At 43.0% G+C, this 14,924-nt stretch overlaps 1 protein-coding gene and 1 long non-coding RNA gene across 18 annotated transcripts in view; one reads left to right on the top strand and one right to left on the bottom strand.

The window, feature by feature from the left end:
• ZNF649 (zinc finger protein 649) overlaps window positions 1-14,924 on the top strand; it is a 40,061-nt gene that overhangs the window by 16,554 nt on the left and 8,583 nt on the right. For 10 of the 17 annotated variants that reach the window (XM_077981628.1, XM_077981633.1, XM_077981635.1 and 7 more), the window contains 3 exons: window positions 553-645; window positions 8,361-8,566; window positions 13,450-13,933. In XM_077981628.1, coding sequence (XP_077837754.1) covers window positions 13,931-13,933 — 3 coding nt within the window. In that variant the 5' untranslated portion in view covers window positions 553-645; window positions 8,361-8,566; window positions 13,450-13,930. Of the gene's footprint in view, window positions 1-552; window positions 646-1,117; window positions 5,628-6,418; window positions 6,659-6,987; window positions 8,567-13,449; window positions 13,934-14,924 lie in introns of all 17 variants that reach the window. The other 7 variants (XM_077981638.1, XM_015124727.3, XM_077981636.1 and 4 more) reach the window with 3 other exon arrangements.
• LOC144337313 (uncharacterized) lies at window positions 3,360-14,832 on the bottom strand. The gene is made up of 3 exons (XR_013410287.1): window positions 12,478-14,832; window positions 6,997-12,338; window positions 3,360-5,637 (listed from the first exon to the last, which is right to left on the bottom strand). It is a non-coding gene; the product is annotated as an uncharacterized LOC144337313 (long non-coding RNA).

Here is a 14,924-nt window from a genome sequence, read left to right as displayed (position 1 = left end):
TTCTGAGTAATTAAAAAGGGTCGGGCCTCACAAATACTTTACTTTTTTTAGACTTCAGTTTAATCATAGATTTTTAGTACTTTTCTGGCCTCTAACAGAGTGTTTTTCTCTCATTTCCAAAGGACGTTGAAGGCCTTTACTTGGCCCAGATACAAATTATTTAACTCCTTAAATGTAATCTTTGGCTGGGTGTGGTGACTGACGCCTATAATCCCAGCACTTTGGGAGGCCAAGGGGGGCGGATCATGAGGTCAAGAGATCGAGACCATGCTGGCCAACATGGTGAAATCCCATCTCTACTAAAAATAGAAATATTAGCTGGGTGTCATAGCACACAGCTGTAGTCCCAGCTACTTGGGAGGCTGAGGCAGGAGAATCACTTGAACCCAGGAGGCAGAGGTTGCAGTGAGTTAAGATCACACCACTTCACTCCAGCCTAGAGACAGAGTGAGACTCCAGCTGAAAAAAAAAAGTACATAGTTTTTCAGAAGTCTCGTACCCCTAGTATTTGCGTTCATGTGTCCTTTATGAGTTTCCTTGATGCTTTTCTAGGGTATCAAGTTGCCAAAGCAGATGCATTATTCTGGTTGGACCAAGGAAAACCATGGATACTAGAGGAAGAAATCCAGAGTCAGGTTTGTCCAGGTAAGTGAAAAACCAGTCCTGTAGGGGAACGTGAAGTAATACCCCAGTTAAGCAGAAATAGGGGGGCACCTCTGAAATGCTGTTTGGAGAAATGTTTTTGAAGTTCTTAAAGCTGTGAATGTGACTAAGAACAGCTGACGTAAGCTCCTCACATACCTTAATACTGCCTCCACTTTTTAATCTCTCCATATTAGAACTCTTTTGCTTGACTTTTAAAAGAATCCATGTTCTTCTTTTAGGTACTCTGATCAAATCCCTCTCTGGCTCATCTCAGAACTTGCTTTCCTGGTTAATCTTTCTCCCTGGCATGTTTAGTTTACTTGCTTTTCCCTGTCTCCATCCCCCTAATCCATAGTCATAGCCCCGTTTTCAAGTATTCCTAAATTTTCCTCCCTTATCTTCATTTTATGTGTGTTTCATACCTCTCATAGTTTCTTCTGTTTTTTTCTTCTTCCATTTACAAATGTCTCAGATTTTCATTCTCTACCCAGTTTCACTTCCTCTTCTCTCCTTGGCCCTTGCTGTGAACATCCAGCCCTTTTATTACATGATCAAGTGGATTAATTGGTCTCCTTTCTAGAAGATGTCTGGCAATTCAATGATCACACAGAATGGCACCAAGAAAATCAAAGCAGCCTTGAAACTATGGAGAGGCACCACAAATATCATACATTTGGCAAAATAATATCTCGTCTGAGCTCAAACCTTCATACCCCTTTTGTACTTGGGAAACACCTGAATCCTAATCTAGAGTACTTTATTCAAAATAGAAGCTATGCAAGAAATGAAGATGAATGTAATGGGTATGACGAAGTTTTTCTTTATCCTAAGCATGAGAAAATTCATGCTGAAGAGAAATACAATGAATATAATGAATGTGTAAAGGCTTTCAGTCATAAGTCACAGCTCATAAAACACTGGAAACCTCAAAAACAAAAGAAACAGTATGACTGCAGTGACTGTGGGAAAGGCTTTTCCCAGAAGTCGGACCTCATTAAGCATCAAAAAACACAGGAGAGAAGCCCTGTGGATGCAGTAGGTGTCAGACAGCCTTCAGCAGGAAGTCCTGTCTCATTTTACACCAGAGAACCCATACAGGAGAGAAACCTTATGAGTGCAATAAATGTCGGAAAGCTTTTACTGATAAGTCATGCCTTAATAAACATCAAATAACTCACACAGGAGAGAAATGCTTTGAGTGTCGTATATGTCAGAAAGGTTTTAGTGATAAGTCAAAACTCACTTTACATCAAATAACTCATACCGGAGAGAAACCCTATGGATGCAGCAAATGTCAGAAAAGCTTCAGCAATAAGTCACAGCTCATGAGCCATCAGAGAGCTCACACAGGAGATAAACCCTATGGTTGTGATGAGTGCGGAAAAACATTCCCCCTTAAGTTTAGCCTCATTTTACATTAAAAAAACCCATACCGGGGAAAAACTGTATGGGTGTAATGAATGTGGGAAAACCTTCATCCAGAGATCTGAGCTCAGTAGACATCAGAGAACTCATACAGGAGAGAAACCGTATCACTGCAGTGAATGTGGAAAAGGCTTTAGTGTAAAGTCATTCCTCAATACTTACTGGAGAACTCATACGGGAGAAAAACCCTATGGATGCAATGAATGTGGGAAAATGTTCTCCATCAAGTTTAGTCTCATCCTACACCAAAGAACTCATACAGGGGAAAAACCCTATGAGTGCAGTCAGTGTCAGAAGGCTTTCAGCCAAAAGTCACACCTGAATATTCATCAGCGGTCTCACACTGGAGAGAAACCTTACGAATGTGGAGAATGTCACAAAGCCTTCAGCCGGAAGTCCTATCTCCTGATCCATCAGAGAATTCACTCGGGAGAGAAACCTTGTGAATGCCTTGAGTGTGGGAAGGCTTTCTCTCATAAGTTTAGTCTCACTACTCATCAAAGAATCCATACAGGAGAGAAACCCTGTGGATGTAGTGAATGTGGGAAAACTTTCCCCATCAAGTTTAGCCTGGTTTTACATCAGAAAGCACATACAGGAGAGAAACCCCATGAATGCAGCAAATGTCAGAAATCTTTTGCCCAGAAGTCACATCTTATTATACATCAAAGAACGCATATAGGTGAGAAATCTTATGAATGCACTGAGTGTTGGAAAACCTTCTCCCGCAAATTCAGCCTCATTCTACATCAGAAAACACACAAAGGAGAGAAATAATAAATGAGGTGAATATCTGAAAGTTTGCAGTGAGAAGAGCTAGCTCATTATACCACAAGGTTAATATAGGAGTGAAACCTCGAGGCTGCAGAAAACGTGAACAAACTTTAATTTCAAGCTTACACATCATTTCTTATCAGAGAATAGTGCTGGGCATGATGCCAGTCAGGAAGTAATACCTTTTCCAATAAATGTCAATTGAATATAAGCCAGTGGGAACAAACAGGAAGGAACATCTATGTATTATTGATTGTGGGGATGTTGTTGGGATAAAAGGCAGTTACATCAGTTTCAGATAATTGACACTAAGGGAGAATTTCTGTACTTTAGGTGAGGTGCAGTGACTCACACTTGTAATCTCGGCACTTTGGAAGGCCAAAGTGGAAGGATCGTTTGAGCTCAGGAGTTCAAGACCAGTGTTTTCATCATGGTGAAACCCTGTCTCTACAAAAAATACAAAAATTTTCTGGACATGGTGGTGCACATGTGTAGTCCCAGCTACTCAGGAGGCTGAGGCAGGAGAATTACTTGAGCCAAGAGGTGGAGGTTTCAGTGAACCAAGATTTCACCAGCCTGGGTGATAGCCTGTCTCCAAGAAAGAAAATAAAAGAAAAAATAAATTTGTATGTTAATGAATCTGGGAAATCATGCTTTTTCATAATTTTTTTTCTGCTCTCATATAATCAGCATTATAGAAAGTATTAAATATGTAAATAAATATGCTTGTCAGAAAACAAAGCAAAAAATATCAGAATAATACCAAATATTTAAGTGTTTTGTACCTATTTTTATTATAAAAAATGATTGTTCATATTTGGGAACTGCATGTGTTAGCATCACAATTGTGAATTTGTAGTATGTATGCTTAAATGTGCATAAAGCCTTCCCATAGAATATCTGCATTGAATCTTTGTATAATGCTATGTAAATTATAATTGAACTGTGCCATGGACCCTACTGGACTGAACAAAGGAGGATGAATGTGGGAATAAAGATAAACACAAAAGAATATGTTTGGAAGAAGGGGTCAGGGGCTCCTTGCTTCTAGTGAACAAGGGCTCTGAGCTTCTACAGCACTTCCTATTTACTGAGTAAAGAAAATGAGGAGGGGGTGGTTGTCAGTCAGCTGCTTGATTTAGTACAGGCCTGCATGACTGCATTCTTTGAACAGTAGGCTCCAGATGTCCCAATAGATAATCTCAAGGAGCACAGCACCAGGGAGTGATTGCCCTCAGCATACCTTCTGGCGGCAGGTGCAGATGCGAGTTTGCTCACATTCTGCATTCATGGTAAACAGTTTGCTGTTTGATCATAAAGCCTCCAGTGGAATGCTGAGCCAGTCATGACCCTCAGGCTTTCGGGTCCCCACAGAACTGCAGTGGTTCATTGTTTTAGTAAAAAACTCATTACAATACTATATATCTTTATGCCCCTAGTGTTTGCTAGTATTTGTAAATGGGTCTGGAAGATGTTGTGCTGCTCTTGGGTAAAACTTTGTCTCATGAATTCTAAGGTAGACATTTTTCCAACATATTACCACTGCTAAAATAATGTGGCATACAATTGATGGCTTAATGTATTTAAATGGAGAACTTGGTGTATAAAATTGTGGTGTGCCATACAACCAAAGGTATCTCAGATTGGATGAAATATAGTAGAAGCCATCATCTTTATACAGGGTTTTGTTTCTTGTAAACCAACGAAATATTTGGGGATTGAGGAACATGAGTCTTCCAGGTTTCATGCCCCTTCTGAATTCTAAATAGTTTGAGAAATAGTCCCTGATATCAGAGAGATGGAAATTAAATAATTGTTGCAGTCCTGGTTCTATTGCATGAATGGATAATGTGGCTTGATCCTATAGTCAAATAAAATAAGCTCTTTCCTTCATAGCCACAAGGTGTGCAAGATGTGTTTCCCTTTGAAACATCATAAGCCAAATGTAAGACATGTTTTTTTTAATCCCTCTCTAGAATGTAGCAGGAAAGTCTCCTAAACTGTTTTCTTAAATTGAGAATAAATTCTAAAATACATTGAACTTGATTTTAATTTTACAAAAATATGTTTCCTTTTCAAGCACGATGTTTTTCCTTAAAATAGGTGACTGCAATTATAGCAGTTACTCAGGGTAAGATGTTGAACAGTCTCACATGACTCCACAAGTTATATTTACATAAGACTCCAAGAAAGGCAAAGGTTACAGTATAGCATGAAAAATAAAATCCAATGAAATAAAATACAGGTAAATATGACGGTGTTCTGAGACATACAGGCACAGATTCCAGGGATCTTTTTCAGTCACACAGGATACTATTTGTCTCCAGATAACCAACAACCAAATATAGGTGAGGTATCTGTTTCAGGGGAACCAAGGCACAAGATTGCTGAGAGGTCTTTTATATACACAGTTGCAGCCAAAATCAGACTTTTTAAACAGAGATCATCTATCTATTTTCAAAACACAGGCCAGGTACAGTGGCTCACACCTGTAATCCCAGCACTGTTGGAGGCTGAGGCGAGTGGATCACCTGAGGTCAGGAGTTTGAGACCAGCCTGGCCAACATGGTGAAACCCTGTCTCTAATAAAAATACAAAAATTAGCTGGATGTGGTGATGCACACCTGTAATCCCAGCTACTTGGGAGGCTGAGGCAGGAGAATCACTTGAACCCAGGAGGCAGAGGTTGCAGTGAGCTGAGATCGCACCACTACACTCCAGCCTAGGTGACAGCAAGACTGTCTCAAAAAAAAAAAAAAAAAAAAGATAGTGTAAACAAACTGGTAAATGCACCTCAAGGGGAGTTTTGGGATTTTTTTTTTTTTTTTTTTTTTTGCTTTTTTGAGTTGGAATCTCACTTTGTTGCTCAGGCTGGAGTGCACTAGTGCAATCTCCACTCACTGCAACCTCTATCTCCCAGGTTCAAGCAATTCTCTTGCCTCAGCCTCCCCAGTGGCTGGGATTACAAGTGCCACTTCATATCCTACATAAATCAGTATTTCCTGTATTAGACTATAAAAGTCAGCAGACTATTTTGGAGCAAGACCAGATAGTAAGTATTTCAGGCTTTGCGGGCTACATATGATCTCTGTTGTATATTCTATTTATTTTACTCTTTAAAAATATTAAAATCCAATCTTAGCTCAAGGGCAAAGCAGGCTGTGGACTGGATATGGCTCATGAGCAGCAGTTTGCTAACCCCTGGAAACCTGAATTGAACAGCAAAACTCTAAAAGTGTTAGAAGAAAATATAAGATAATGTTTCTATGATCTTAATGTGGGGAAGGATTTCTTTAAAAAGAGTTAACATAAACGATAATAGAAAATATTAAGGCCAAGCGTAGTGGGTCACGAGATTGCAGTAGCCAAGATCATGCCATTGCACTCCAGGTGACAAGAGTGAGAGAGACTCCCCATCTCGGGGGAGGGGGGAGGGAAAAATGGGGAGTTGTCTGTTTTGAATTCCCAACATGTACAGAGCACCCTTGACATTGACATAACTAACTCCATTTTACAAAAAAACTTCATCTTACGTTTCTTTTTTTTTTTTCTTTCTTTTTTTTTGTTTTTTGAGATGGAGTTTCGCTCTGTCACCCAGGCTGGAGTGCGGCGGCCGGATCTTGGCTCACGGCAAGCTCCGCCTCCCGGGTTTACGCCATTCTCCTGCCTCAGCCTCCCGAGTAACTGGGACTACAGGCATGTGCCACCACACCTGTCTAATTTTTGTATTTTTTTAATATATACTTTAAGTTCTAGGGTACATGTTCACAACGTGCAGGTTCGTTACATAGGTATGCATGTGCCATGTTGGTTTGCTGCACCCATCAACTCGTCATTTACATTAGGTATTTCTCCCAATGCTATCCCTCGCCCAGTCTGCCACCCCCTGACAGGCCCCAGTGTGTGATATTCCCCTCCCTGCGTCCATATGTTCTCATTGTTAAACTCCCATTTATGAGTGAGAACATGTAGTGTTTGGTTTTCTATCCTTGTGATACTTTGCTGAGAATGATGGTCTTCAGCCTAATTTTTGTATTTTTAGTAGAGACAGTGTTTCACCATATTGGCCAGGCTGCTCTCAAACTCCTGACCTCGTGATCCGCCTGCCTTGGCCTCCCAAAGTGCTGGGATTACAGGCGTGAGCCACTGCACCCGGCCTTTGATAGCAACTTTTATTGAAGTGGCAATGTACAACAGCAGCAGAGGTACTGCTCCTTGTGGAGCAGTATGCCCAGAGTAGCAGCTCAGAGGCAGCCCTTCAGTCATATTTCTACCCACTTTTAATTATATGCAAAGTAAGTGGTGGATTATGCAGAAATTTCTAGGAAAAGGTGGTAACTTTCAGGTCATCAGCTTGTCATGGAAAGCAGCAATAACTCCCAGGTGTTACCGTGGAAATGGTAAACATGACATGGCATACTAGCAGGTATGTCTTATGAAAAGCTGCTTCTGCCCTGTTGCTGTTTTAGCTAGTCCTCTTTTTGGTCTAGTGTTGGAGCCTGGCCTCTTGAGTCAAGTCCCACCCCCTGCCTTGATAGTGGCTTTTGTATCCAGTTTTTTCATAGAACACAATTTCAAATTTCTATGCTTGGTGTTTTCCAAACAGCCTGAAGCAAAAAGCAATCTTTAATATGAATATATATATCGATCCTCACTCACAACTTTAAAGTCAGTAACTGAGATGCAGTGACTTGTCATGAGCCTTGACTACTCAAGCTAAGTGGCCTATTTTTCCCCCCTTTCTCAAGGCATGTTCTCTGCTGTAGGGACACCTGAAATTCCCCTAAGATGGCCATGCTCAGTGGGCTGCCTCTTGACAGTTTCCTAGTAGTCAGTCAATAAAGGGTGCAGTCACCTCTCCCCAGCTCACTGAGGTAGACATAGTTGGTACTGTGCTGACCTTGGTTCCATTTGAGCCTCTGAATATCTGTGTGGCTTGTGCAGTGTTGTTGGTGCTCTAATCTCACAGTGCAGGGGTTGAGGTGTCAGGAGAGGGAACACATCAGTGCCATTTCACTGTCTCCTGTGTCAAAGCAAAATTAAAATGCAGACCAGACTTGAAAAACTCCTGAGAAAACAAAACCTGGTAGACCTTAAAAACAGCCTTAACCTTGCTTAACCTGTAAACATAAGCAACAATTCACTTGAGTCATTTCTGGTAAATGCTTGTGTTAGGGAAAGACAAAACTCAATCTCAACCGATCAAAAGCGGCCAATTCACATACTATTATGTCATTAGGGACTTTTCAAGGCAAATTTTAAAATCCATTTTTATAATTGTAACTGATCAAATAATTTCTTTGTTTTACTTCTTCATTCACCCTATGAATACTTGCGTCTAATGCTTTAAGCATAAAAGGACCACGAGACTTCTTTTGGTGTGATGCTTCCCAATTCATGAACTGCTGTTTGTTCAGTAAACTCTAGAAAATGTTTACTGCGCTTCAGATTTTTGTTTTCAGGAGAGCCATCCCGGTTAATGATACAAGAACAACTGTTTCCCGTCTGTACGTCAGATCTACCAAGATGGCCGCGCCCAGAGAGCCGTGGCACAGGGTGCGGACATGTTACGTCCCTGAAGAGAAGCCTAAATCCGGTCGTCCTAGCGCAGCAGAATCGACTCTCGCCCTCGTCGGCCGCCGTAGGCCGGTGCCAATGCCGGGGTTTAAGGGCCAGAAAAGGAAGCAATCACGGAATTTAGGTGTAGCCAGGAGAAAATCAGGTGAGCGTTTGGGTCTCTCCGTGGAGTAGGTTAAAGTGGCAGGGAGCTTCTGAGGAGCCTGTGGGGAGAGCTGGCGGCCTGGGCGGTGGAGCCTTTGGGTTGGGGTGCCTTTGCGGTCCGGCATGGGAGAGTTCTGGTTGTCGGGCGTTAACGGTCTGTCGAGTTCAGCGACTGAGATTCGGCGTCAAAGTTTGGGGTCTCTGAGGGTCACTCTGTTAGTAGGGCTGTCGATCACTGGATCGAGAACTGTAGGGGGACGCTGCCCAGCACACCGGCTTCATCACCGACCCCATTATTATCACTTCAAACGCCGCAGTTTAAAGTCGGTGATGAAGCCGGGGTGCTGGGCAGCCTACGAGGGTGTCTGGTGTAGGTTTTAGGGTGAATCAGGGATGTGTGTTAAGTGTTTAGGGAAGGTCCAGGTATATGGGGCTCAGAGTCTTGTAAAATCTGATATTTTACAAGCCCAGGCCCCTGGCTGGTGGTTGAGTTGTGAAACTATAACCGCCCACCCTTGCCGGCTGCCTAGACAGAACCGATTTGTCAAGATAGGGAAATTGCAATGGAGAAAGAGCAATTCATGCAGAGCCGGCTGTGCGGGGAGACCGAAGTTTCATTATTACTCAAATCAGTGATGAAAGAAAATTTTCAGCGGAATTAATTTTAAAGGAGTTTAAATGAGCAATGAACGATTCGCGAATTGGGCAGCCCCCAGAATCACAATAGATTAACAGAGACTCCAGGGGTGCCTCGTGGTCAGAACAAATTTATAGACAAAAAAGTGACATACGGGAATCGGAAGCGAGGTCCAGAAACAGTGAGATTGGTTACCACTCGTCGTTTGCCTTATTTGAACGCCATTGGAACATTCAGCATTCTATCACTATGGCCGCTGGGATTGGCAACGCTCAGCTATTGTTACAGGTGCATACGATTAAGTTCGGTTTTCAATTTTGTCTGCAGTTTATCCACAAGGACTCAAATATAGAAGTATGGAGCCCTTCTCAGGCAATATTTAGTTTGCTTAAGCATCAGTCTCCTTGAGTATTTGAGGATCAAAGTTTCCCCCCATCCCCCAGACGGAATCTAGCTCTGTTGTCCAGGCTGGAGTGCAGTGATGAGATCTCAGCTCACTGCAACCCCCGCCTCCTGGCTTCGAGCGATTCTTCTGCCTCAGCCTCCCGAGCGGCTGGGAGTACAGGCCCGCACCATCATGCCCGGCTAATTTTTGTATTTTTAGTAGAGACAGGATTTCACCATGTTGGCCAGGCTGGTCTTGAACTCCTGACCTCAGGTGATCCGCCCGCCTCAGCCTCCCAAAGTGTTGGGATTACAGGCGTGCTCGCCACTGCACCCAGCTATGATTGTTATGATTTATAAGAAATGTGTGCTTGATCTTTATCCTGTTTCCTGGCACATGTCTCCTAAAACCCTTGGAACCTCTTCAGGGATAAGTGTCTTCGTGTGGCATTGAGATGGCAGGTGACTGGGTGCTTCTGGCTGACCTTAGGATGGGGGAGGCTGCTTGCCAGGGCAACTAACTGTGTGATTTGAGGGTTGGAAATTTTAGCTCTGCCTGGCAACAGGGAGGTTGAAGGTTGAGTTGATCACCAGTGGTTAGTGTTTTAATCAAGTATGCCCATATAATGAAACTGGCATAAAAACTCAAAAGGATTGGTGAACTTCTGGGGAACTTACAGATTCTTGAGCAGGTGGAGGTGCCTGAGGGGTGGTGCACTGAATCTCTAATAAGCTGCCTTGGAGGGCATGGAAGTCCAACGCCCCTTGCTACAAACTTTGCCCTGTTCTATCCCTTCCATCTGGCTCTTCATCTGTATCCTTTGTAATATCCTTTATTCCTTTTCCCATTTGCCCTGAGAATATTCACCGTCGATGCTTGCAGCTGGAGCATTTACCCCGAGATAACTTCGTCATGAACGGTCTCGCTTTTATTATTTTCATATTGTTCTAGTAGATGGACTTTGGAAATAAAAGACATCATTCTATTTATAGCATTCTGTTTTTAGTAGTGGTATTTCCATTTACAAAATGTGGTAGTTCTTGATCACTGAAAATGTCAAATCCTAAAAAACATAGCATTCCTACACGTGATGTTAACATCATTCTCAAGCAGTTCTTGGCTGAAGACTCGCTAGATGGAGCCGATTTTTCCAAATAGACAATTCTGATGATTCAGATGATTCTGATGTTAGTTCTGATTAGAAATAACTCCTAGAACAGCTTTTATATTTTATTTCCACATTGAAAATCAGATTTACTGCAGCCTCAAAGAGCATATTTATGACAAGTTAAATAAGCGCTGGCAGCAAGCTGCACTTCGTTTTTCTAGACAGGAAAAGAGTTAAAATAAACCAGTAAATGTTAAGTGTTTTCCTGAGTTCTGTGAGCAATCCAGCAAATTAATCAAACCTGAGGAGGAGGCCGTGTGAATCCTGATTTATAGCTGGTCTATCAGAGATACAGGTGACAACCTGCTGCTTGCAACTTGCATCTGAAGTTGGGGGCAGGCTTGAACTGAGCACTTAATCTGTGGTATCTGACACTATGTCCAGATACACAGTCTCAGAATTGAATTAAATTGTAGGATGCTGTCTTAGTCTTGTTGGTGCTGCTATAACAACATAGCTGAGACTGGATAATTTATAAACAACAGAAATTTATTTGTTATAGTTCTGGAGACAGGGAAATGTAAGATCAAAGCACCAGCAGGTTTGGTGTCTGGCGAGGGCCCAATTTCTGCTTTCAATATAGTGTTTTGTCCCTATTTCTCTGGAGGTGAATAATGCTGTGCCCTCACGTGGCAGAAGGCGGAAGAGCAAAAAGGGCCGATGTGTGTGTGAAGCCTCTTTTATTTTTATTATTACTATTATTCTTTCTTTAGGTTTTTTTTTTTTTTTTTTTTTTTTGGATACAGAGTCTCACTTTGTCACCCAGCCTGGAGTGCAGTGGCACCATCATAGCTCACTGCAGTCTCAACCTCTCAACCTCCCAGGCTCAAGCAATCCTGCCTTGGCCACCTGAGTAGCTGGGAATACAGGCATATGCCACCACGCTTGGATAATTTTTGTATTTTTTGTAGAGATGGGGTTTCACTATGTTGCCAAGTTCTGAGCTCAAGTGATCTGCCCACTTTTGCCTCCCAGAGTACTGGAATTACAGGTGTGAGCCACCACACCTGGCCTTTTTTTTTTTTTTTTTTTTTTTTTGAAGAGACAGGGTCTTGCTGTGTTGCCCAGGCTGGAGTGCAGTGGTGCAGTCACAACTCACTGCAGCCTCAAACTCCTGGCCTCAAGCGATCCTCCCACCTCAGCCTTCCAAAGTGCTGGGATTACGTGCATGAGCCACTGCGCCTGGCCAAAGCCTCTTGTGTAAGGGCCTTAATGCCACTCACAAGGGAGGAGCTCTCATGACTTAATCACTTCCTAAAAGCCCATCTCTTGATACCACTGCATTGGAGAGTAAGTTTCAACATGAATTTTGGAGGGCACAAACATTCAAACCATAGCATCTGGCGTTTGGAAGCTTAGATTTTTGGAGGCTGTCTCACCATTTCCTAATAAGAGTGGCTCACTGTGCCTAAGTTGTTTTTTCTTTTTTTTTTTTTTTTTTTTTTTTGAGACGGAGTCTGGCTCTGTCACCCAGGCTGGAGTGCAGTGGCGCGATCTCGGCTCACTGCAAGCTCCGCCTCCCGGGTTTACGCCATTCTCCTGCCTCAGCCTCCCGAGTAGCTGGGACTACAGGCGCCCGCCACCTCGCCCGGCTAGTTTTTTTTTTGTATTTTTTAGTAGAGACGGGGTTTCACCGTGTTCGCCAGGATGGTCTCGATCTCCTGACCTCGTGATCCGCCCGTCTCGGCCTCCCAAAGTGCTGGGATTACAGGCTTGAGCCACCGCGCCCGGCCTGTTTTTTCAAACAATGTGGTTTATCCTGAACACCTGCTTTCCTCTAGGATTCTGGAGTTTTGGTGTATGTTAGCCAGTAAGCACCTTCATGATCAGCCCCCAGTAAAAACCATGGGCACACAATCTCTCTCTAATAAACTTCCTTGGTCTGTAGTGTTTCACGTGTGTTGTCACAACTTGTGGCTGGAGGAATCAAGTGTATCCTGTGTGACTCCAAAGAGACTGAACTTGAAACTTGTGTCAGGCTTCCTCCAGACTTTGCCACATGTACCTTTTCCCTTTGCTGGTTTTGCTCTGTATGTTTTCACAGTAATCAGTGGTTGCCATGAATATGATTACAAACTGAGTGTTGTGAGTTCACCTAGTGAATCACTGCATCTGGGAGTGGTCTTCAGGGACCCCTGGCACAGCTGTCTGCATTCATTCACCTGTCTCCCGTTTTCCAACAGACTCTCAGGTGTCCTTGACTTGTGGCAGCATCACTCCAGTCTCTGCCTCCATCTTCACATGGCCTTGTCTTTTCCCTGTGTGTTTCTTCTCTGTGTGTCTCAAGATTGTTGGGAAAAAGGCTTGTAGGGTGCCGGTATAAACTGGTCATAAAAGTATGGGACAATAAATTGTGGAAAGCCTCAGGAGGCCTCTGAGGAGGAAAGCCGCCTTATTGCCATCACGTTGACCTGCTCTTTTGTCTATAAACACTGTGCTTAAGGAGAAAGACACTCCTTTGAAGCACTGGAATGTGGTCAGATATGCCGGCTGCTAGTTAAGCCCACTCCCATATGACTCTCCACATTCAGAGTGTTGTTTTATTGCCCTGGGATGTAAAGACGTGGAGACACCTGACAAAGGGATGCTTAGATGTATTGCTTGGCCTTGACTTCAGGAGAGTTTAAGCAGCAGAGACAGCATCTGGGCCCAGAGGGAATGTGTCACCAAATGAACTTGATTTTTACTCCACAGATCCTGGCTCCCCAGAAGCAAGAGACTTCAAGTGAAGGAAGGAGGAGGTTCCTGCATGTGGATGTCATCATTTCTGGGAACACTCTTAAATGGATTTCTTAGCCAAAATTTAGGGAGGATCCAGAAGAAACCAAAGATGAAGCATCCCAGTTCTTGGGTATTTCCTGAAACAGAAGAAAATGACAGAGGCCCAGGTGACTTTTGGTTTGTTTTATTCTTAACTCGATTCCCTGATGGATTTGTGGAAGTCTAAAGAAATCAGTTCCTTTACATTAATAAATTGGAAAAAATGAGCTCTGGGGAGAAACAGACTTAGACTGTACCTTTCAACCAGGACAAAGCGGGATCATGAATACATTGTTCACATAGCTCACATGTGACCAGTGTTGGAATATAATGTGTGACTCTGCCGGACCCTGTTGGTTACATTAAGTGTCAACTTGTGTCCAAAATCTTTGGCCACCATCACACCCAGAGAATCATGGTAAGTTACATGATGTGCACTGATTCTGAGGAGAATGTGAGTCCCTTCCTCAGGGGATGTCAGTATTTCATGGCACTTAAATCTTGGAAAATTCGTTTGATGCTTTCTGCTAGAGGTGACAAGATAGACTTTTTGTCCTTAACAGCTTTCTTCCAAAAGATACACAAGCAAGTTTCGTGTGGCTGTTTCTACACGATTATTCTCAGTCCTCTCTGGGACTATACCAAGCAGAATTTAATGAACACAGTATTTCAGGAGCCCTCAGCACCGCGGCCTATATACCCAACCTTGTTGCAGTCTGTTTAGTCTGTGAATAAACCTAGTTGCCTAAACAATGCAAGGTTTGCTTTCAAAGGCGCTCCTTGAACAGGTCACTAAACTGGCGTTTAAGTACAGATTTGACCATAGGGAGTTGAAAGTTCCCTTTGGCAATGGCTTGGGTTGTTGAGATCCACAGGGTTTGCTTTAGAATGTCATGTTGTCTCAGAAAATACAGATCCCTTCCCTGTTTTCAAATCCGGTTGTTAACCTCTCACCTCTTTTAATGCCTTAACTTGAAAAAATTATGCAAATGACTCATTATAGTTTTAAATGTGTATATATTTGGTTTCTATCTCTGGTTCCTGGCACAGAGCTCCTAAAACCTTTAGAATTTCCTGAGTGATAGGAGTGTTATTTTGTTCTTCCTAACCAGCCCCTTTCAACCATACCTGAGTTTATGGTAATGAGGTGACTCAGGGTGGGCTCCTTTTATAGTAATGAGGTGACCTCAGGATGGGGCTGGTTGCCAGAAAGACCAAGCCTTGATTACAGAGTTGGAACTTTCAGTCCCACCCCTGACCTCCAGATTCTGTCACCAATGGTTGATTATTTCTTTTTTCTTTTTCTTTTTTCTGAGACAGAGTCTCGCTCTGTCGCCAGGCTGGAGTGCAGTGGCACAATCTCGGCTCACTGCATCCTCCACCTCCTGGGTTCAAGCAATTCTCCTGCC

This window comes from Macaca mulatta, chromosome 19, assembly GCF_049350105.2.
Source record: "Macaca mulatta isolate MMU2019108-1 chromosome 19, T2T-MMU8v2.0, whole genome shotgun sequence".
Taxonomy (NCBI): Eukaryota; Metazoa; Chordata; class Mammalia; order Primates; family Cercopithecidae; genus Macaca; species Macaca mulatta.
The sequence above is the reverse complement of the archived record's forward strand: the minus strand, read 5'-3'. Positions and strand labels throughout refer to the sequence as shown.